This window comes from Cebus imitator, unplaced genomic scaffold (genome assembly GCF_001604975.1).
Source record: "Cebus imitator isolate Cc_AM_T3 unplaced genomic scaffold, Cebus_imitator-1.0 Scaffold2, whole genome shotgun sequence".
NCBI lineage: Eukaryota > Metazoa > Chordata > Mammalia > Primates > Cebidae > Cebus > Cebus imitator.
In genome coordinates, this window is record NW_016107317.1 from 11,750,157 (window position 1) to 11,774,126 (window position 23,970).

At 38.9% G+C, this 23,970-nt stretch overlaps 1 protein-coding gene across 1 annotated transcript in view; it reads right to left on the reverse strand.

Annotated features, from left to right (window-relative positions):
• The window catches only part of ANO6 (anoctamin 6), a 193,237-nt gene that overhangs the window by 123,530 nt on the left and 45,737 nt on the right, over positions 1-23,970 (reverse strand). Inside the window, 1 exon segment of the mRNA XM_017529706.1 lies at positions 23,011-23,070. Within this exon segment, the coding sequence (XP_017385195.1) occupies positions 23,011-23,070 (60 nt within the window).

A 23,970-nucleotide genomic window follows, 5' to 3' on the forward strand; every position in this document is an offset into this window, starting at 1 on the left:
CACCAATTTTTCCTTCTGACTTCTACCTTGACAATCCCTGTCCTTCATTCCCTTTTTAAATATTAAAATAAATTTAAGCATAGAAAGGGATAACATTAATTCAGCAAATATTTTTGGATAACTACCACACTCGGGGCAATGTTGGTTACTTGTTTCTAATGAATAGAAATGTCAATCAGGAATGTCTTTCCTTGCTTGTCTGAATCTGGATGGATCAGTCTCTGCCCCCAGTTTGTTACTGGCAAGTAAACTCAATGACTTAAAATTTACACTAAAAAAAAAAAAAAAAAGTGGCATTCTCTTCTAATCATTTCTGGAATGTAAATTCCAAATTCAAATTGATAGTTTTCATTACAGTTCTTTGTTGTTCCCATAGGAAGTCAGGAGCTTTTCCTCCCTCCCTGCACCTGGCCCCCTTCTCAACAAAGATATTTCTGCAATTATCATTCCCACTTCAGATACTGTTTCTAAAAGAAATAAGGAAAGACAAGAATCATTCATGAAGGTGTAAACTTTGTCAGGGTAAGAACATTTTTGACTCATAGCCAGGGCCCAGTACTATACATTTGGTGATTCAGAAAATTAATAAATATTCTCTCTGCATTCTGGTAAAAAATGATTTTCCTCAAAGGTTCCCTTTTGCTGTGCTACCCTTCTTGAATGATTATCATGAGTTCAATTCCCCAAGCCAAAAGAGGAAGCCATTCTTAACCTTTCTCTTTCCTTCACTATCAATATTTTGGTAAGTCACTACATTATATCCTTTTTATTTTCATCCTATCCTAAGTATCTTTTACCTATCTGGAATGCACACTCCTATAGCCCCTGTGTTACTCTTCCTTCACATGTGTATTTGAATGGCACTGCTTATGTGCCAGATTAAGTTACTTGTCTCCACTTCATGCTCCAATAGCACTAATTTGCATGTCTAGTAAAACCTGCCATATCATTATAGGTAGAGCCAAAAACTCAATCATTGCATTACTATCTATTAAAATAGAGTATTTTTCTAGTTAGGCATCCAGTTACAGAAAAAAAAGAATTTTTTTTAAAGAGCGATTTTTAATTTTTATTTATTTTTTTTTAAAGCTAGTTAAGTAAAGCAGTGGGAGAAGGAAGAATCTGTAACTGGTTGTGATCAATTAGTTGTAAACACCACTGCACTCGGACCAGCCAAAAAGAGTGATTTTTATAAGCAAAATTGGCAGCTCACATTGAACCAAACTATCACATGGTTACTTTTTGACAACTGCTCACCACCACTATAGAAAATAAAATCTGGGGAAAAGATAGGTGTTGATCCTTCTTATCACGCTGTATGGTCATTGTTTTTCTCATCCACTAGTCCATGAGCTCCTAGAGGGCAAACTACTGTCTTGTTCAACTCTGTATTCTGAGAACCTGAAACAACACCTTGCATACGGACACTGAATAAATGAATGAGAAAATGAACAAATGATGGAATTATAAATTTGTGGTCACTCCAGTACAGTTACAAGTGCTTTTCAATTCCTCAAAATGAATTGCTTGAGAGTGTTTCTATTTCCAGAACCATATTGCATTGCACTACACTGTGATACACAGACAAAGCAGACTAATAATACAGTGTTCCTTCAAGACCAAATACTCATCAAATATTTGGACAATATTTACCAAAAAGGAGCCTCCGCTGTACTCTGCCCACTGCTCACTGTTCCAGCAACTCACCAAATAGGAACATGCTCTTACCAGCAGCACGAAACATTCCACAGCAAAAAAAAGGGAAATGGACAATTTGGTAAATCCTTTACGCGTCTCACCCTCCTAGCTCTACTGTAGGTGACAACTCTGAGGAATTCTATCATCTACAAATAGCAGTATTCCTGAGAAGAGTTTCAGTAAGCACAATCTTCTCCACCTTGTAACATTTCCATGTTTGGTGTTGTTTCGGCTCCACTTATAAACTCTTTCCCTATTCCCACAAGCCTCCTCAGCCCCAGTAGTTCAGCTCTAAAAATACATTTAGAAGTTAAACATGTGTCCTTTTGAAGAGCTGGAAACAACTATCACATTCATTTTCACACACAACTGGATTACCTAATGCCTTTATAGAAAAACCCAATGTACACTGCAAACCTATGAGATTCACCATGAATTCATGAGTTCTCTTACCATCTTATAAAATATTTATTGCAGTAGTATATTAATATACAAGCAAAAAAATTGCCACTTTAGCCATTTTAAGTGTATAATTCAGTGGCAATAATTACATTCACAATGTTGCACAGCTATCACTACCATTTCCAATACATTTCTGATCACCCCAGAAACTAACCATTATGCATGAATTCCCTATTTCCCCTTCCCTTTCTCCCTAGTCCCTAGTCATCTGTAATCTTTCTTCTACGCCTGTGAACTTAACTATTTAAATTATTTCATATAAATAGAGTCATACTATTTGTCCTTTTGTTTCTAGCTTACTTGTACAATGTTTTCAAGGTATATCCAAGTTGTAGCATACATCAGAACTTTGTTACTTTTTATGACTGAATAATATTTCATTGTATAGATACACTATACTGTGTTTACCCATTCATCTGTTGATGGACACTGGGGTTGTTTCTACTTTTTGGCTATTGTGAATAATGCTGCAATGAACACTTATACAAGTATCTAAGTCCCTGTTTTCAATTCTTTTGGGTGTATAGCTAGGATTTGGAATTGTGGGTCATAAGATAATTATGTTTGCTTTTTAAGGAATTGCCAAATTGTTTTCACAATGCCTGCCCCATTTTACATTACCATCAGCAACGTATGAAGGTTCCAATTTCTCCACATACACACCAACACTTATTATTTTGTGTGTTATTTGATTTAAAAAAAAAAATAGTAGCCATCCTGGTAGGTGTAAAGTGGTATTGCGGCTTTGATTCTCACTTCCCTAATGGTGAATGATGTTGAGCATTCCTTCTAAATCTTCTTTGGGAAAACATCTACTCAAGTCCTTTGCCCATTTTCCAACTGAGTCTTTGTCTTTCGTTGAGTTCAGGAGTTACCTATATATTCTGAATATTAAAGACTTATCAGAGATATGATTTCCAGTATTTCTCCCGTTCTGTAAGTTGTCTTCACTTTCTTAATATCCCTTGATGCACAAAAATTTTTAACTTGTCAAGTCCTGTTAACTTTTTTATTTTTTTGTTCACGTTTTTGATGTTCTATCTAAGAATCCACTGCCAAATCCAAGGTCATGAAGATTTTCCTTTATGTTTTGTTTATAAATTAAGCTCTTGCATTTAGGTTAATGTATTTTGAGTTAATTTTTGTCTATAACGTGAGGTGGGATTGAACTTTTGTTCTTTTTGCACATGGAAATCCAATTGTCGAAGAGACTTTTCTTTCCTCATTAAGTATATTTGGCACCCTTTTCAAAAGCCAGTTGGGCCGTAAAAATGTGGGTTTATTTCCGGACTCGTGATTCTATTCCATTTGTCTATATATCTGCACTCAAGGCCACACTATTTTGATTACTATAGCTTTGTCATTAACTTTTGAAGTCAGAACACATGAATCCTCTGACTTTATTCTTTTTCAGAATTGTTTTGGCTATTTGGACCACTTGCAATCTCATATGAAATTGTGGATCCACTTTTTCATTTCCACAACTTTTATCATGTAATAAACAGATTTTTAAAAACTTAGATTTAGCATTAAAAATAATCATACAGCTGAAGAGTAATGTTATTTAATTTTGCCAATTTAGTATTGATTTTAAAAGCCTGGCTTAGACAGCTGATAGTGTATAAAGGACAAACAGTATTAATTGTAGAAATATGTTCCAATAATATCTTAGAACACTACTACTATTGCTTCACAGTCTAACTGGTTCAGGTCTCCCAAGACCCTCAGGGAACATTATCCTGGGTTTGCAACTGGTTATGGCTTAGCTGAAACTTGGTTCTAGTCATTGACCTGTCAGTTCCCAGATTATAGTGATTGTACATGTCCTGGGGATGAAAAAAAGGCACCACCTTTAAATTGTCTTTCAGCTCAAAGCACATTTGAGTCATAACTTCACGCTTAACTTACCAGAGTAGGCCTGATTTCAAAACCAGTTTTTGCAGCTTAGAAGGAACGAGAACATAAAAATGAGAGGGGGAGAAAAACCACTATAAGTTCACATTCCCTTATCCAAAACCTTCGATGTCAAAACCTAGTGTTTCAGAATTTTTCAGAATTAAAAAAATTTTTTACATGTATATATTGTTTCTATTACTAATGCATCCCCAGTGAAGTCTGGAACAGCACACGTTACCCAAGCACATTCATTATTTTGCAGCCAGATAATATAAATATTCATTTGAGGGTGAGCGACTAAAAAAGGTAAATAGTCTTGTATTGGTTGAAGTCAGATGTCTTCATCAAATGAGTTCAACTCTGTCAGGTTTTATAACCAAATGAATTACCAAAAAATTTTTTTCAGCACTTTATGGATGTATTCTAAGCAATTATGAACCTGTAATAACTAAGAATATATTCAGCACCCAATAACAGATTACGCAAAATCTCAGTATAGCAGCTTATCATATACACACAGAACAAAACGTTGGCCAATTACCTTTGAATGAAAAACTAATTGACTGGAAAAGGGAAGGACCCCATAGGGTTTAATTTCCTCTCATCATCTCACAAACTGAGTACTTACTAATCAGTATTTCCCCCAGTGATCAGCTACAAATAAACTCTAACCCAGAAAGTAAATCCTAAATTTGGATAAAAGGAAAATCGGAATTGATATACCACTTTTAATTATGCAAATGAATAGAAGATAGTCATTAATATCTAATATCAGCCAAGGTGCTGGGAATAAACACACACTGGCAGTGTGGGTGGTATAAGCTTTCTGGGTAGCTATTTGGTGAGTATAACAAAAGCTTTAAAATTACACGTACCCAGCTGGGTGTGGTGACTCACCTCGATAATCCCAGCACTTTGGGAGGCCGAGGCGGGTGGATCATCTGAGACCAGCCTGGCCAACATGGTGAAACCCCATCTCTAATGAAAAAATACAAAAATTAGCCGGGTGTGGTGGCGGGCATCTGTAATCCGAGCTACTAGGGAAGATGAGGCAGGAGAATTGCTTAGAACCTGAGAGGTAGAGGTTGCAGTGAGCCGAAATTGTGCTACTGCACTCCAGCCTAGGCGACAGAGTGAGACCATGTATCAAAAAAACATAAAAATAAATAAAATAAAATAATTCATACCCTTTGATCTTATAATTCTATTTCTAGGAAATAATACTTGATTGCCTAAATGAATTAGGATACAGCTATATGATTGTATATAATGCACAATTATTTAAAATAATTTATAGAAGACTATTCATGACATAAAATTTCAGCAATATATCTCAATGTGAAAAAGATTATAAAATGTGATATATTATAATATAAACCCAAAAGAATTAAAAGTAGGAGCTCAAACAGATATTTGGACATCCACATTGATAGCAGCATTTACAACAGCAATTCAAGTGTCCATACGTTGGTGTATTATTCAGATTTAAAATGGAAGAAAATTCTAACATACGCTGCAACATAATCTTGAGGACATCATGTTAAGTAATATAAACCAGTCACAAAAGGACAAAGAATATAGGATTCCACGTATATGAGGTACTTAGAATAGTCATATTCACAGAGACAGAAAGTAGAATGGAGGTTGCCAGGAGAAGGGGGAATGGGAAGTTATTTGTTAATTGGTAGTTTCAGTGACAACCTTTTGCAAGATGAAAAAGATTCTGGAGATGGAAGGTGGTGATAATTGCACAACAATGCAAACGTAAAACTATTACATATTATATGATCTAAGACTTATATTGGGGTAAAAACAAATGTAAGCAAAAGGATAAGGAGTAGTGGGAGGTCAGGTGATCTTTATTATCTTAATACTTAATGTTCATATATGAACGCCTTTCATTCTCACATTTCTGCAAGGTAACATAAGTACTACAGTTACCTTCCTATTACTGATGAAGAGGCATGGAGAAGTCAGGTATTTTGCCCAAGATCACACAGCTAATGAGCAGTAGAATCAAAATTTGAACCCAGGAGCTCACAGGTTATGCTTTTAACCACTATATTATACTGCCCTCTTGGTCTTAAAGAAGCTCTCTCTCTCTCACATTATTCAGCTCTCTGTTCAATATTCCTGTCTCAGAGAGGTTGTCCCTGAAATGCTCATTTAGGCAACCCCAGAGTAGAGCCACCATTCTGTTATTTTGCCCTGCTGTACTTTCTTTTAGCACTTAATAATTACATATTAAGAATGTAAGTTTCATGACAGCAGAGATCTCACCTTGTTTATGGCTGAACCACCTAGGATAGTTCCTGGACCATGTTAGGTGCTCCACTGTTAATCTGTTGAATGACTGACCAAATGAATGCATAACTAACATAAGGCTGGCTACTGGAGTAAGACAGGCCTAGATGCAAATCCCAGACCTACCACTTCCTAACTTCGGCAGATCATGTGAACTTAGGCAGATGATTCAACCTTACTATCCCCCTCAGTGTCTGCACCTGGAAAACAGAAATAGTACTTCCCCCTCAGGGTTACCTTGAGGCTTAAATGAATTGTGGCATGTGAAGTGTTTAGTTACTTACCTGTAGTAAACACTGGACAAACATTAGCTTCTTGTATTGCAAATGAGAGGGGGAAAAAAAATGCTATGCTTAAGCCTGCCTAAAGTTCTTTTCATTTTTAAAAGAGGGCTAATACAGCTTTTAGAACATAGCTGTTGAGAAATAAAGTTGCTAATAATAGTTTATTAAATGTTAATCACATTGAAGATTAGGAAAACTGTATGCAAATCTGGTCTAATACTGACAGCAAGAAGAACTCAAACATAGTACCTCTATCTAAATTCCACTTTTAAACATTCTGTGTTGTATTTCTAAATCATGCCCTCTACTTAAATTTTGAATGTATGGATATTTTTTAAGTCATCAGTCAAATAATGGACTGAAACAATAAAAATTCCTTCTGGATGGATGTTTTGTTAGTTCAGGGTATTATTTTAGGCCAAATATAATTTAATGCTTTTCCAGTTAAGATTAAATTCAAATTTAATTGTAGTGATATGCACCTATAGTCCCAGCTACTCATGAGGCTGAGACAGGAGGATTGCTCGAGCTCAGGAGTTCAAGTCCAGCCTGGCAACGCAGTGAAATCTGTATCTCTTAAAAAAATTATAAATAAATTCATATTTGGCCACTTCCTATCATGCTGCCACTGCTCAGAGGTAAACGATGGAAGGAGTAAAGTGCAACCCTATCGGTAGAAACCTTATTCTTGTTAAGCCTTCCACAGCCCAGTAGCCTCTCGTGACTTCAGAAACAGGACATCTCGATCAGGCCCCAGTCATTCTCTTTTCTTGAGGGGTAGCAGCTGTGATGGCTATCTTAACTAAGGCCATCACTAAGTGCTCTGAATAAGGCAGCTTCTGAGGGAAACTCAGACCTTGGGTGGGGAGGAGGGGTCTGAACAAGAAGCATCTGCCCCTGTGCCAGAGGTTGCTAATCTCTTTCAGCCTGCAACACTCACAACTACCTCCTCTCCAAACTGTCCCAGTGATGCAGGTGCTCCACACAATTACCTGGTAGCTTTTTTTTTTTTTTTTTTTGAGATAGAGTCTTGCTCTGTCACCCAGGCTGGAGTGCAGTGGTGCAATCTCGGCTCACTGCAACCTCCCCATCCCGGGTTCAAGCAATTCCCCTGCCTCAGCCTCCCGAGCAGCTGGGACTACAGGAGCGTACCACCACGCCAGTCTAATTTTTTGTATTTTAGTAGAAATCAGGTTTCATCATGTTGGCCAAGATGGTCTCGATCACCTGACCTTGTGATCCACCCGCCTCAGCCTCCCAAAATGCTGGGATTACAGGTATGAGACACTGCACCTGGGCCTCGGTAGCCTTTTTACTGCATTTCTCAATTCTGAATATAAAACTTTTAGAAGGGGCTTGAATCTACGCTGTTTTCTCCAAAAATAATCAACTCCTCATGTCTCTTCTTTCATTATATTTTGATAGTTGATTGTGTGACTTGAAATTATATTCAGGTGCTAGTTGGTAACTACCTCCTACTACTCTCCCCAGTAGATGGGGTGGGGTGTGGTGATGGATGGGAGGCAGGAACCCTGCCTCCAAATTGGGAAGCTCTTTATTTAATAGATCTGAAGGCCATTTCTTCTAGAATCCCAGCCTGGACTTCAATCATGTGATTATAGTCTCCAGGTGGCCAGACGTAGCTACGGAAATTCAAGCATTTTTACTCTAGAAAACATCACAATTTAGTTTAGTTGAGATCTTACAAAACAAACAGATTATCTGAATACAGCTAAATTATCTTAGAGATTCAAGCTATTTAAAATGTCTTAAATATGCACTTAACATGTTAATTATAGAAATAATAGAAATGACACATAAATCAGATTGCTCCTTCCTAGGGAGTAATAATCCTGAGGCTTGTTCCAGGATTAAATGTCTTAAATTACTGATCCTTTGTGGTGTCATCTGAGGACTGCTTTTGTCCTTGTCCTTTATGTGCCAAATTTATACAGGCATCAGACTTTCACACATAACAACTATCATTTACTTAGCATGTAGTATGAGCTAAACATTACAGTAATTCTTAGAGATACAAACACAGCCACTAAGGTATTTACTTGTGAAGGCTTCAGGTAAATAAAACATATCAGTGACCATCTGGGGAGAAGAGATGCCTGCACAGGGACTGGGGTAGCCAAGAAGAGACTCCTAAAGCAGCCTGGCTGAGGGTTGAAAGAGTTAGCCCCTGTTGGGCATCAGCAAACAATACCCCTTTTAAAATAAAGGCCTTAGCAGCAGCCTCAAAAGCACAAGTTTCTCTATGACCTCCTCCTGCCCTCCTCTCTCTCAATCTCATTCTCCCCTGAGGCTGGCCACAGAAATTAAAAGGTAGGTCTAGAAGCCAGAATTCCTTTCGAGGGATTTTTTTTACAAAATTATATGGAAAGGTAGAGATAAAGAAATTCTAGCCATAAGATTCTGGCCATAAAGTAATTATCTGATCTACATTGTTTGACTGTATGTCATAAAATCCACATTCCAGAGAGAGTCTTGCCCCATACTCAGAAGGAAAGAATTCTGCTCAGGAAGGCCAAGAAGGGTCTGGATAGACAGGCCTTGCTGGGTTTCCCCACTCTGTCTACTAGCATTAGATCAGATCCCTTTTTGCCTTTGTGTTTCTATATGGCTGTCTATACTTTGTTAAATCTACGCATAAAAATGGACAATTTTCCCTGTATCTTTGGGTCTCTATTCTGAAGGTTTCCATATCATCTAAAAATATGACTACATAAATTTGTATGCCTTTTCTCCTATTAATCTGCCTCTTGTCAGTGATTTTCAGCAAACCTTCAGAAGGCAAAGGGGAAGCTTTCCTTGAGCCTTGACACCCCTAAACTGATGGATGCATAAGAAGTAGTAAGAGACCATCTAAGAGGTTGTTGTGATAGGAAAACCCAGGCTGGAATAACAGTGATGGTGGTAGTGGGGATAAACAGAAACAGATGGAGTCCAGTGACATGAAGGTATTAGAATCAACGGGCCCTGCAGGCTGATTGGAAAAGAAGATGAGAAATGCTTAGACTATGAGTCCTGACTGAACTTACCAACTGGGTTCACAAAGTAAGAAAGGTCTTTCAAATCTAACTCCTCCTTTACCAGTTTCAGTAGGAAATGTTAACTCCCATTATTACACAGAGAAAATGGAAAAAATAGATGCTATTACATGGAAACATTAAATTCTATAATTGAATCAACCAAATTATATTTATTCCTTCAACCAGCAAATGTTTGTTGCACTTTTGCTAGACGTTAGCACTGGACAAGCTCTGGAAATACAGCAGTAACTGAGGACCCCACCTTTCCCCACCCTGTGCTATCTACCCACTCCTCCTAATGGGAAGGTGACATACTCCCTCTGATTGTTGCCCAAAGCCTCCTCCTGTGCCATGGCTCACATTCCCACTGGCCTTCTTGCTATAGATTATGCAGCACCTTTTACTGTGACTTCAACCTATGCTTCATTTTCAACTTTGTCAACATTTTTCATGCTCAGATTTATTACATCTTAAAAAAGTAAAAAGCCCCTCCTTAGGAAAAGTAGCACTATCAAAATGTTAAATGTGCAACTTCGACCCCACATATTCTACTTAATTCCTATACATGTTTGGAAAGACACAAATATGCATAAGTACGTTAAGATGTTCAGTGTAACATTATGAGACAACAAAATTTCTAAGTAAAACTAAAATATCCAGACAATACTACAGCTCAGAACAGTATGCATCTACTTTAGGGAGTGACATGCCTATTATGTACAAAATAAAAATACAAACTTTAGCAGACTACATAGCAATAAAGTCAATTTCTATAATGTAGATATGTGAGTGAGTGATAGCACATGCACAGAAAAATCTTGAAGGATACACCTCAAACTATTCACAACAGCTATATATGAGAGGATGCAATTATGGAGATTATTCTCAGTTGTATTTTTTAATGTTTAAACTTTTACAATGACTTATTGTAAAATATACTGCTTTGTAATCAGAATAAAACAATAAAGATAAAAGGTTACCGAAACAGTTGAAACAACTTTAATCAGCCTTTCCACTGCACCTACTGCATTGTAATATAGTCCCTACTACTACTGATAAGAATCTAAGTACTACGCTGGGACTCCTCCACCATGGACTCAGCCTCCACCAGTCACCTCCAAGGTCCATAGTGACTTGCATGCTGCTAAATCTAATGACCATTTGACATTTTTGCCTTACTTTGTCATCTCAATGAGCTTCGACAAAGTTGGCCATGACTTGTTTTGAAGACTCTCTCCTCTTGGTTTCATTCTCTTAGAGGTTCTTCCATTTCTCTGATTTCTTCCATTGGTACCTGCTCCCTGACTGCGCCTTGACTTCTGAAGATATTCAGGGCCCCATCCAAGCCCTGCTCCTCTTATTTGTCCGCTGGTAACTATTAACACATGTAGACTAAAGGTTCCAAATGCACTGCTCTATTTCAGCCATCTCTTCTGAGCCACAGATTCACATATCCAACTGCCTATGCAACATCTTGGCTTGAACATGTCCCAGGCATCTCAGACTCAGTATACACACAGGACTTATGCTACCCCCTCAACCACAAACACACTCAAAGCTATTTTTCAACATTTCTTGTCTGCATAAACAGCACCCCCACTTATTTGATTGGTCAAGCCTGAAATCTGGTTGTCATTCTTGACTAGCCTCTCTTCTGCATCCCTCATGGCCAAATGCTGACTCTCCTATGGTGCTGAAGAGTTATTGACTGTCTTCCTCTCTTCATCTCATCCTGCAAAGCCCCTGGCATCTGTTATTGGGACTACACCAACTTCATGACCCGCCACCTGCCAGTAACTTTCTTCTCCTTTTAAGCACTTATCTTTTCAGTAGCCAAAGTAACATTTGAAAATAAAATTCTGACCAGTATTTTTCTGCTTTAAATACTTTAATAGCTTCCCATTAGGAAACCACATTCAAATGTAAGATAACAAACACATGTTACTTCTGTAATGGGGAATGATATGGTGTCAGTGTTTGTCTCCTCCAAATCTTATGGTGAAATATAATCCAGAATGTTGGATGCAGCATCTAGTGGGAGGTAATGGATCATGGGGGCAGATCTCTCATGAATGGCTTAGCACCATTCCCATGTTTATGAGTTCTCACTCAGTTCACATGAGATCTGGCTAAGAGTGTGGTACTTCTCTCTCTTTCTCCTGCTCTTGCTATGTGACACGCTGCCTCCCCTTCACCTTCTGCCATGATTGTAAACTCCCTGAGGCCCTCCTAAAAGCATATGCCAACAGTGTACTTCCTGTATAGCCTGCAAAACTGTGAGTCAAAATAAACTTATTTTCTTTATAAATTACCCAGTCTCAGTATTTCTTTATAGCAATGCCAACGCAAAAATGGACTAACATGGGAATAAATAAGATAAGACCAATGATTTTTAAAGAAGCCTGGTTAAAAAGAGACTACAATCATCATGAGAACAGGAGCTGTATGAATTTAGTTTACTGCAGAACCTCAATGGTTAGCCAGAATCTTTGCACACAGTTGACGCTAATAAATACTGACTGAGCCGGGCGCGGTGGCTCAAGCCTGTAATCCCAGCACTTTGGGAGGCCGAGGCGGGTGGATCACGAGGTCAAGAGATCGAGACCATCCTGGCCAACATGGTGAAACCCCGTCTCTACTAAAAATACAAAAAATTAGCTGGGCGTGGTGGTGCGTGCCTGTAATCCCAGCTACTCAGGAGGCTGAGGCAGGAGAATTGCCTGAACCCAGGAGGCGGAGGTTGCGGTGAGCTGAGATCGCGCCATTGCACTCCAGCCTGGGTAACATGAGTGAAACTCCGTCTCAAAAAAAATAAATAAATAAATAAATACTGACTGAATGAATAAATAAGGTAGGGTTGAGGAAGGTATATTTTTGTTCATTTGTTGTGCCTTGTTTTGTAAGATGAAGCTTGTTTCATATTACCTATTTTCTCTCTCTCTCTCTCTCTCTCTCTCTCTCTCTCTCACACACACACACACACACACACACACACACACACAGATGGAAAAGAGTGAAAAACACAGGAGAATTACTGATAGAGGCATAGGTGAAAGCACTAACATTAATCAAAAATATGACAGATGAAAAAAGCAAAGATGAACATGCATTTATATATGCATTATATATAAAATACATATATCTGCATTATATAGCCTATTATATATAACACACATACACAATACAATTTACACACACATGTATATGCACAGTTTTGGAGGGACAGAGATAAAAGAAGTTGAGGCAGTGGCCCCTGCAGGTTTCTTTTCCTTTCTGATTTAAGAAAATGATCTGCTGAGAGGCCAAAGAGGGTGTGGAGCAGAGGAAGGCAGGGAGAGTTTGAAACAGTTTCCGTGATTGACAGGAGACCATCAGCTGACTCAGTGTGCTGGCTCAGTTTCTGTTCTGCTGGGTTTTTCTTCTGAGCTCTGTAAATATTCAGGACTCCAATCTTCTTTTTGGCCTCTTGTCTCTAAGGCAATGGTTTCCCAGAATCAGTGCAAGAATCAAATGTATAACAATAACCTGGGGAACTATGCAAAATGATTCCTACATCTTGCCTGATGGAGATTCTGTGCTAGTAATTGGTGAGAGGCTGGGTCCCATGTACAAGGCAAGTTGTGAAACACTGCCCTTTGGTCTGTAGGCCACAGGGTCACTGACCTCACAACCACATTTTCTCCTCAGTCATTGTACTGACCACAGCTGAGCACACTGGGTTTGTGATCAAACTCGTCACTCAAAGTCACGGTGACATGCTATGTCCACTCTGTCTTTCCATCCAGCTGAGAAGCAGCAACTTAGAAAAGAAAAAATATATATAGAGAGATGGGCCTATTATCTCTTCAAACGTAGCTTTGATGGGAAGGACACATTTCCTGGTGGGTGCTCCCAGGATGGCCATCCCTGCCAGAGGGCAAAAGGGAAAAAAATAGACCACTTTATTATCTTTCCTGTTCTTCTGCTCAAAACTAACATTTTATCTGGCTATTGAGAACATGAATCCAAGTATGCTTTGGAGCTGAACTGTTATCAGCTGAAAATAGCCCAGAGGGAAAAAAATTCAGAATTTTTAACCTTTTAACAGCTGTTGTTCATGAAATGTGGGTTGCAATTTTACTTGACTTTGAAAATGTCAGAATTACTGAGACTGACTAAAGAATACAAGGAGAAACTTAACTTTACATTTCTTCAATTGGCTGCCACAACTCTGTTTCCTATTCTGGTGTTCAGTTACACACAATGATCTCAACCTCTTGGAAATATATCTATGGGTAATAAGAGATCTTAAAATCATCTTTGTCAATTCTCTAGTCTTATAGATAGGAAATAATGACAAGGCAGGATGCCCAGGATTAAAGAGTGTAGCAAATCTGGGAATGGAACCCAAGTGTTCTAACCCTTGGTCCAGGGGCTTTCCATGTATTCGCCCCCCAGTGTAACAAAAGAGTTGAAGTTGGTGAAATGGAGACTCACGAATCACACAGAAATTTGTTTCACAAGTGTGATCAAATGCCTCCTAAGCAATTAAAAACTCATGTCAGTGAAACTTTATTTAAAGATAGAGGACTGAATATATGCATTTAGTTCTGCCCCCTCCTCAAATACTAGTAGAACATAAACCAATAAAGACAAAGAATAAAGAAGAAGAGTGATGGTAACACAATTTTGGGAGACATTGTGTTAGGCAAGTGGCAACTGACTTGGCCAATTGTAGAAAGTGCAATACTAAAATAGGAAAGCCTCAAAGCAATTGCATTTAAATTATAAGCCCTCAAGAGGGTGGCAGCACAGGCTCTTCTGGAAGTGGGGCTGAAGGTAAGGCAGGAGAATGGCTGAAAGTCTGTTCAATAAGGAGTTGAACCCCCAGATTCCCTTTCTTATGGCTTGAAGACAAGTGGTTGCCTCCTGACCCCACCCTACCTAGGAAAAGACTTAAAATGTCTTCTCTGGAAAGAATGAACAGAGGCTCTTCAGACAGGAGGATACCAGGCACAGTTAAGGATGGGGAACCCATACTGAAAAGACAGATTACACGAAAGATTACTGCTGAATGGTGAGACTCCTAGACTTCCACTTAGATTTCTGACTGGTTATATTTTCTCTTGGTCTGATGATTAACTTGGGAAGTGGGTGGGGTGGGTTTTAGTAATTCCTAAAATTACTAACAGAGTTTCCTAAGTAAATAGCCAGACAGGTCACCCTACAGTGAAGTCCATAATTGCCAAATGCCATCCACTACTACAGAACTTCCAGCCATCTTTCTAGATAGCTACTCAAAAATTAGAAGGGACAAGACTTTCCAGACACTAAGAAGGCATCTAACAGAGAAACAGTAAAGCAACTTGGTGAAGAGAGAAAAATCATATGAAAAAGAAATTTAAAACAAACAATAAAAAAACTCTAGTACCATCAGAGATCTGAGAAAAGTGCATCCATGAAATAAGGACATGTTATCAAAGAGAGAGGGGGAGAAAGAGAAATATTTAGAGAATTAAAAAAAGAGCTTTTGAAAATTAAAATGATCGCAGAAATTGAAAACACAAGGCTTGAAAGATAAAATTCAGGAAATGTTCAATAAAGCTAAGCAAAGAAAGATGGAAAATAGCAAACATGGAAAATCGGAGAACCAATTCAGGATAGCCAATATCCAAATAACAGCAGTATTCATGGATCAGAGAAAACGGAAGGCAAGTAACTGTCAAAGAAATTTCCCCAAACTGAAGAGCATTAGGAATTAAAGAACACCTAAATGGAGTTGGGGGTAGGGCAAGGTGGCTCACACCTGTAATCTCAGCACTCTGTGGGCTAAGACAGGAAGATCACTTACGGTCTGTAATTCAAGACCAGCCTGGGCAACACAGAGAGACTATGTCTCTACAAAAAAAATCTTAAAATTAGCCAAGTGTGGTGCATGCATATAGTCTTAGCTACTGAGGTGGAAGGTAGCTGGGGGCTGAGGAGCAGGGGATAGCTTGGGCCAGGAGTTTGAGGATGGAGTGAGCTACTATTGTGCCACCTCACTCCAGCCTGGGCAGCAGGGCGAGACTCTATCTCTAAAATATATCTCTATCTATCTATCTATCTATCTATCTATCTATCTATCTATCTATCTATAATAGTTTTCAATTTGAAACAAAGGAATCGGGTGAGGCTTGCCATAATGAAAGGGTCTACTGAGTTTCCACCGTAATAATCATTATGGAATTTCTAAACTCTGAGTTCAGAGAAAAGTCCACAAAATTCCAGAGTGAAAAAGTTTTTCATACAAAGGATCGTAAGTCAGAATGGCAAGAACTTTTCAATAACAACTCTGGAAAGCAGAAGACTTCAAAATTCTGAGAGCAGATAACTTCCACCTTTGAATTATATACTTAGTCAAGCTACCAACTGGAAGCCAGAGAAAAATACAAGCACTGTCAGACTCTCAAGTTTCAAAAAAATTACCTGCCTTAAACCATTTCTCCATAAGACACTGGGAAATGTAGTCCACCAAAATAAAATAGTAAACCAACAAAAAAATAAGACATAAATGTAGGGCTCCAATATAAGAGAGGCAAATGGAGTTCTCCGGATGGTGGTGAAAAGGAATCCCTCGCACGGCCAAGGTCTAAAGGGCAACCTGGGCAGGGTGGAGGGGATCAGAAGGCTATGGGAGGAATCTCCCCCAAAGGATAAATTTGACAGGATTCCATGCATGGCTGATTACATTGAGAGGAGATTTACAATTGGGTAAAAGTGTGAGGTTGAATTATTCATAACTATATGAAAAATTAAGAAATAAAATCAATATCTGCTGTATAGTCTCCAGAGGAAAAGTAATCAAACTGTATTACATGGCTCATCTGTGGAATGTATTACATAGTTACAATAAATGCTGCATATTGATCTTACCAAAATTATAACACAATTACAACTGAGGGAATGGTGATTGGGAAAGTTTGTGAGAGAAGGGAAGGGGGCTGGAGTAGGTGAAAAGGAGCTAAATAATTCTGCATCAATAGATAATACTTAAAACTGAAAAACAGATCAATTATAATTTAATATGTTAACTAGAGATATAGAGGTAATTACTAAAAGAATCAGCTGCAATTAAAAATCCTGGCCTCTGGGGAACAGAGAAGAGAAAAGGAGATGCAGCTGGTTTTCATAACAAAACCTGCAATATTATTTAATTTCCGAATTACGTAAACATTGTAACTAATTATGTAAAACTTTGACAAAAACTTTTCATTTTTTTTCCCTTAAAAATGATGGGGAGCTCATGGCATGAACACACATAAACATAAGAATCAGTGTTCTGGCAGCTACGATGTGCCAGGCACATGATAGATGCAGAAGATAAAACAGTGAACAAAACAGAAAATGTCCCTTTTCAGGGAAGCTTATGTTCCACAATAAAAACTAAACATAAGTCCTTTTAAAATAACTGACTCTGCTTGGAGATAAGAAGGAAATAAACAAGTTGATACAGCAGAGATTAAGAGACGAAAGCATTTCGGGCAGGGGGGGTCAGAGGAGCCTCCCTGAGGGTTGATATTTAAGTTGAGACTTGAAGGATGAGAAGGAGTTGGCTATGCAGGGCTAAACGGAGAGCATGCAAGGAAAAAGAAAATGCAAGACAATGGTTCTGAAGCACAAAGTATCTTGGTGTGCTCAAAGATATGATCAAAGATCAGTGTGACTGCAGGTCAGTGAAGACATGAGAGGCTGAGGACATGAGAGGCTGAGGAACAAGTGAGGCTGACCAGGAGGAAGGAGCCATCACACCATGCACTGGCAGGTAAGCAACGGCATGGCACCACCGCATCACAGAGCATACTTCCGTGGCAGGGGTTGAAACAACAGACCAGTCATTAGACTAAGCTTGAAGTCCAGGTAAAGAAGTTGGCCTAAGATGATAGTAGTGGAGACAGTGAAGACATTCAAAACCATTTTGAAGCTAGAAGTAGTTGGGGGAGAGGCAGGACAAGGGTGATGTGCAGGCTTCTGACTTTATAAATTGTAAGGATGGTAGTACAATTGACTGAGATGGTGAAGACACAGAGTGTAGGGGCAGGATGTGGTAGATGCGACATGGAAGCAAATCAAGAGTTCCTTCTTGGACATGAGACATCGATACAAGAGTGCTGTCAAGGAGGGAGGAGGGTACGGTATCTAGAACTCCGAAGAGCTCAGTGTTGGAGATACAAACCTTGGAGAGTCAGCAAATTAGTGGTATTTAAAGCCCTTGAAATAGATGAGCACGTAGAGAGAAGTATGGCTTTAAACCACAGCACGAAGAATTCTCAGCATTCCCAGGAGGCCAAGTAATGAAGGAAATGCCAGCAAAGGATCAAGAAATGGCCAGTAGAGAAGAAGGAAGGCCAAGTTAGAAGGTAATTTCAAGAAGGTAAAAGAAAACTACGCTTAAAGCCACTCAGAGATTCAATAAGATAGGAATGTATCCATTGGAAGCAGCAACACACGCAGGTCTTGAATGACTCTGCCAAAATCAATTTCAGAAGAGTGATGGAAAAAGATACCAGACTGTAACAGACTGAAGAATAAATGAGTAATAGAGGCTGTAGTACATGTAGGCAACATTTTAGAAGTTTTGCTTTAAAAGGAAACAGAGAAACGGTAAGAGATGGAGAGGGATCTAAGGGTCCAGAGAAAGGTGTTTGATTCTTTAGTTTGTTTTTTTTTTTAACACAGGGATCCCAGAACATTAATTTACTAACTCCTTCAGTCGTACAACTTATTAAGCACTAGACCAACGTCCTTATGGAGCTTACAATCTACTGGGATAGAGACAACAAACGAATATACATATACTAATTTCAGGTGGAGATAAATGTTTTGAAGACAAAGCAGATTAAGAGGATACAGAGTAACAGTGACATTTCAGATAGATGAGTCAGGGTGACAGCTCTGAGTAGGTCATTCAAGTGAAACTAAATGAAGTGCAGCAGGAAGCATCCTAGATGAGAAAGGAGTTAGGAGGTGAGAGAGGGTTGACAGGAGGATAAGGACAGTGGCCAGGCAAGGGGTGACATGTCAAGGGACAGGTGTAGCCTACAGCACAGTGAGAGACAGGCAGAGCAGGAAGAGAAGAGGATGGAGAGGTAGCAGAGGCCTTACAGTACATGGTCAAGAGTTTGGATTTTATACTGTTTGTAGAGAAGCCACTACAGACAGTATAAAGGTATAAAAGAGAAGGATCACTGTGACTGTTCTGTGAACTCAGACCAAGAGGTACATGAATGGTAGCATGAAGCAATTACAGGAGTCCTTGCAAAACTTAGTAGTGGCCTAGACTCAGATTTTGGTGTGGGCACAGGAGATTAGGAGTGCTTGAATTTGATAATATGAGGTGTCACAGAAAGTCAGGAATCAAGGATGACTTCAGCTTTGGGGCCTGAGTGACTAGGTGGTACCACTGCAGAGGTTAGAACAATGGAGGAAGTGTAGGCTCATGAAACAAATCAGTAATTTGGTTTTGGAAATAAGTTCAACTTATCTACTAAATAACCAAATGAAGAAGTAAAGCAGACAGCTGTAAAGCAAAGGAGAGATAGGGAGTAGACATAAGTGTGTGGAAGTTATCCACATACAGATGGCATTCAGGGCCTTGCAAATAAATGAGACCACCTAAGATGTGGAGATGGGGAAAAGGGTCAAAGCACTAACCCCTGGGTGCTCCAAACTGAACGAGCCAGAAGAGTAGGATCCAGCAGGAGAGATCAGGAAAGCACAAGTGAGCAGTGAGCAGAATCAAGATAAAGTAGCATCACGAAGCCAAGTAAAAAAAGAATTTCAGGAAGGAAGGAGTGGTCAGCTATGCCCAGTGCTGCTGAGATAAGCATGAGCTCCATGAGAAAGTTCTGGGAGCCTCTGTGACTCATGATGAATGAACAATGCTTTGCGATAACATTCCTTACCGTAAGTGTATTCAGACCACTTAGTAACTCTCAGTTCATTTAGAACACTATGCCTCTGTTTCCAAGGATGACTCGCCCCATGGCAAGCCTCCTTCAGGATTCTCCCAGGAAGCAACAGAGGAGATCCCTGTGCCTGTGAAAAAGAAATGGCTCTAATGGGTAGGCTTAAATAGGAAGCAGACCAATGCTCATAGCAAAAAACCCAATTTGTTAGGGCAGAACAGAACCATTCTACAAATTTCTACATTTTTCTAGCTCACAGCACGTAAGAGGAAAATCAACAGCAGTCAAGTTATTATCATTCCCATTCTACTGATGAGGAAACTAAGGCAGAAAGAGATTAAGTGACTAGCCCAAAACCATACAGCTAGTAGGTAGGAAAGCCAGGATTCTCAAACCTAGGAATCAACCTAAAAAAAGAGCAAATTATCAACCAGTTTGCTTGGCTACCTTCCCCAAATCAAATATATAGTTTCTGAGAGTCAGATCACAAAATTCTACCTGACACTGTATGACTTTTGATCAAAACTGGCCATCCTTTCTTCCATTTTAAAATATTTAATTGACAAAGACTGAATATATTCAAGGTGCACAACGTGATTTGATATACAACGTGTAACAATTACCACTATCAAATGAACACATCCCATCACTACTCATACTGTGCATTAGATGCCTGGAACCTAGTCATCTTTAACTTAAACTCTGTACCCTTGGTCAACATCTTCCCATTTTCCCCAACCTCCAAGCCCCTGGCAATCGATGTTCTACTCTCTGCTTCTATGACCTTTTTAGATTTCACATGTAAGTGAGGTCATACAGTATTTGTCTTTCTGCGGCTTATTTTACTTAGCATAATGGCCCCCAGGTTCATCCATGTTGTCACAAATGGCAGGATTTCCTTCATTTTCATGGCTGAATAACATTCCGCTGCATATATGAACCAAAATTTCTTTATCCATTCATCCATCAATGGATACCTAGGTTGTATATCCTGGCTATTGTGAATAATACTGCAATGAACACAAAAGTGTGGATGCCTTTTCAAGATACTGAGATCATTCCCTTTGGGTATATACTCAGAAGTGGGACTGCAGGATCATGTGGTAGTTCTATTTTTGATTCTTTTGAATCTTCATACTGTTTTCCACAATGGCTGCGCAATTTATATTCCCAACAGTTTACATGGATTCCCTTTTTTCCATAACGCTGCCAACAGTTTTTCTAGTCAACTTAATGGTGTTTATTAAAAACTCTAAAGGAAGCTAAAGCCAGCCCTCTTCCACCAGCATGGTAAACGCTCAGAGTTAATAATGTCTCTTCTGGAGAATTATCTACTCTTATGACATGAAAGGCCATGTTCAGTAGAAAGACACAAGGACATCAGACATACTTGGATTTAAATTTTGGGTCCTCTCTCTAGTACACAGGTAAATGTAAAAATCTGGTGTAAATAGGTCCTAATTATAAGTTATAAAGGTTTGATGACATGACATAGATGAAAACGCTAAAAACGGAGCCTTACGTATTTAAAAAACCCTTCTTTCTTTCCTGTGCCTTCTCTTCACTTCCATAATGCACTGTGGAGCCTCTGAAGTTAGTGTGATAGAAATAGGTTACTCATCAATAGCTTTTCTTTGTTAAATTTTTCACCTACATAGCAGCAAAAAAAAAAAAAAAAAGAGAAAAGGTGGTTCTTCAGATCTTCATATTTTATCGTGACCAAAAAAATTTGCATCTTTACTCAATAAAAGTTATTTAAAATTTTTTATATTTACCTCCAACTAAATTGATTTGCTTTCTCTTGAAACTTTGAGGAATATTTGTTTTAGGAAGGTTTTCCATAATATACAGTGACTTCACTTCCACACTGCCACATTATCACTTACTCTCCAACATGAAGGCTCTTGAAAATAATGCATGAAGTATGAAGTCTTATTAAGATTTCAAAGTGAATCTTCACATTTAGGTTATTATTCTGTCCTGTTTGCATCATCTTTAACATCTCGGGGTCTACTCTACAATGTAGCCCAGTTTGCGGTTTTAGTTCCAAAAAATTTTAACTATGTATTTTCCACCCAAGAAAATTATTACTTTCCAGCATCTCGATAGTGAGCCTCCTGGCCACCAGCAGGCTAAGCAGATACTAGCTATTATCTTGCTTTTAGAGAAAAGTCTCTGGTACAGCTACAAGGGTAAACACAAATAGTACAAATCTGAAAATATGTTTCCGGTAAAAGTAGAACACTGGCCAAGGATGATCCTAAGTAAACTGCAGTAAGAGAAGAGTTTTTAAAAATCATTTGAAAAGACAAACATATTAATCCAAAGAAGCCAAAGGATTTAATTCAGCTACACTAACAGAATGTGGCTACTTTAAAATATTATGGATTGGTGTAAGAGTAATTGTGTTTTTTTGCCAATAAAGTAATGGCAAATGACTTTCAGGTAATCTTGATTTTGTAAAAGAGAAAAAAAAAAAGTAATGGCAATTACTTTTATTTTTGGACCAAACAATAATTCAGTCCTTAAAATGTATTTTTTTAAATAGCACCATTTACTTTTGCACCAAATAATTATTCAGTCCTTAAAATATGTTTTTATAAAATAGCATCATTTACTTCACACACTTTTTCTTGTTAGGTAATGCCACATACTCCCTTTTGCTATGCCATACACACTTGTATGTTATTCGAAGGTCCCTGGGTGTTGTACGTACCTCGGGTAATGTGTAAGATCACTGAAATCTTGTTTTCATTATTTTATCATCAAAGTATCCTTGCCAAACATTTTTTGCAAAAACTCTCTCTCCCGGAAGGCAGGGTGGGAAGTTATTCCTGCTTTTAAGATCCTCGCCCACAGTACAGTAAGCCATAGACAGGTAAGAAATAACTTGTGTGGCTGGGCATGGTGGCTCACATCTGTAATCCCAACACTCTGGGAGGCCGAGGCGGTGGATCACTTGAAGTCAGGAGTTTGAGACCAACCTGGCCAACATAGCAAACCCCGTCTCTACTAAAAATACAAAAATTAGCTGGGCATGGTGACATGCACCTGTAATTGCAGCTACTCAGGAGGTGGGAGTTGCAGTGAGCTGAGATCACACCACTGCACTCCAGCATGGGTGATGGAGTGAGACTCTGTCTCAAAAAATAAATAAATAAAAATAAGTTTTGCTTTCTGAAGTTGTTTTCTGAAGCATGCATATAAGAATGGATTATTTTCAGCAATCCATGTGGACTGAGGAATAAAAAGTTAGGAAACTTCAATTCAACAAATATTATCTGAAATCCCACTACTGTTACAGAAACAACAAGAAAGACACAGGCCTGTTCTCCTGAACTGACAGTTGGAGAGGAAAAGGAAGGAAGGATGCTATTCAAATACAAAGCAACGGGATCTTACCCAGGCTGGATGGGAGGTGAGTGTGAGGAGTCAGAAAAGGCCTGGAGGCGGGGACATCACCTGAAGGATGAGGAGGCATCAATAAATACAATAGGCCAATATAAGGGATGGTGTTAGGCTGCAGACAGAGCAGTAGGAGGCATCAGACCTGCCTCTATGACAAGGACCTGACCTTATGCAAGCCATTTGACCCTTCCTGCTCTAATTTTTACTTATCTATAATATGGAATGGCTAGGATCATGTCAGTTAACCTTAACTCCTGCTGTGCATCAAAATCACCTGAGAGCCTTCTAAATAGACTCTAGAAAGGTAGTTTCAGGTGGTGGGGCATCAGTGTTTCTTTCACGAGCTCTCCAGATGATGCTAATCTGCAGCCAGGGCTGAGAACCACTGGATGAGATGAGCTCACAAGGCCCTGACATCTTAGGTCTGTGGTTCACAACCCATGGTGCACAATAGCATCCTCTGGGGAGCTTTTAGAAATCCCAGTGTAGGCTGCATTCCTGATAATTAAATCAGATTTCTGGAGGTGGCCTCAGGCATCAGTAATTTTAAAGTTCCCAGGCTGACGCCAAGCTACAACCAAGATTGACAACCACTGTTCTAGGCTCTCTTAATACTTCAGTTCCCTATTATGGCCAATGAAAGATGGGAAAATTAAAAAGAAAATAATGTCAAATTAAAAAGAAAGCTAAATGCTGAAGGCCACCAAAAGATCTTAAATGGTACTGTACCACACATGGATGTGTCATTCATGTTGATGCATGACAGGTGGGAAATGCCCACTCCAAAATGCTCTCAGTTCTAAATTTAAAATTCAATGAAATACTTCCACGAAATGGCTCCACGGTGTGTTCTCTGCAATACTTAGTTAGAATTTGATTTGCATGGTTGACTGTAATATGAACATTACATTCCCTACCCCCGAGGTTACTTAAATCCACTTATTAGGCAATGGT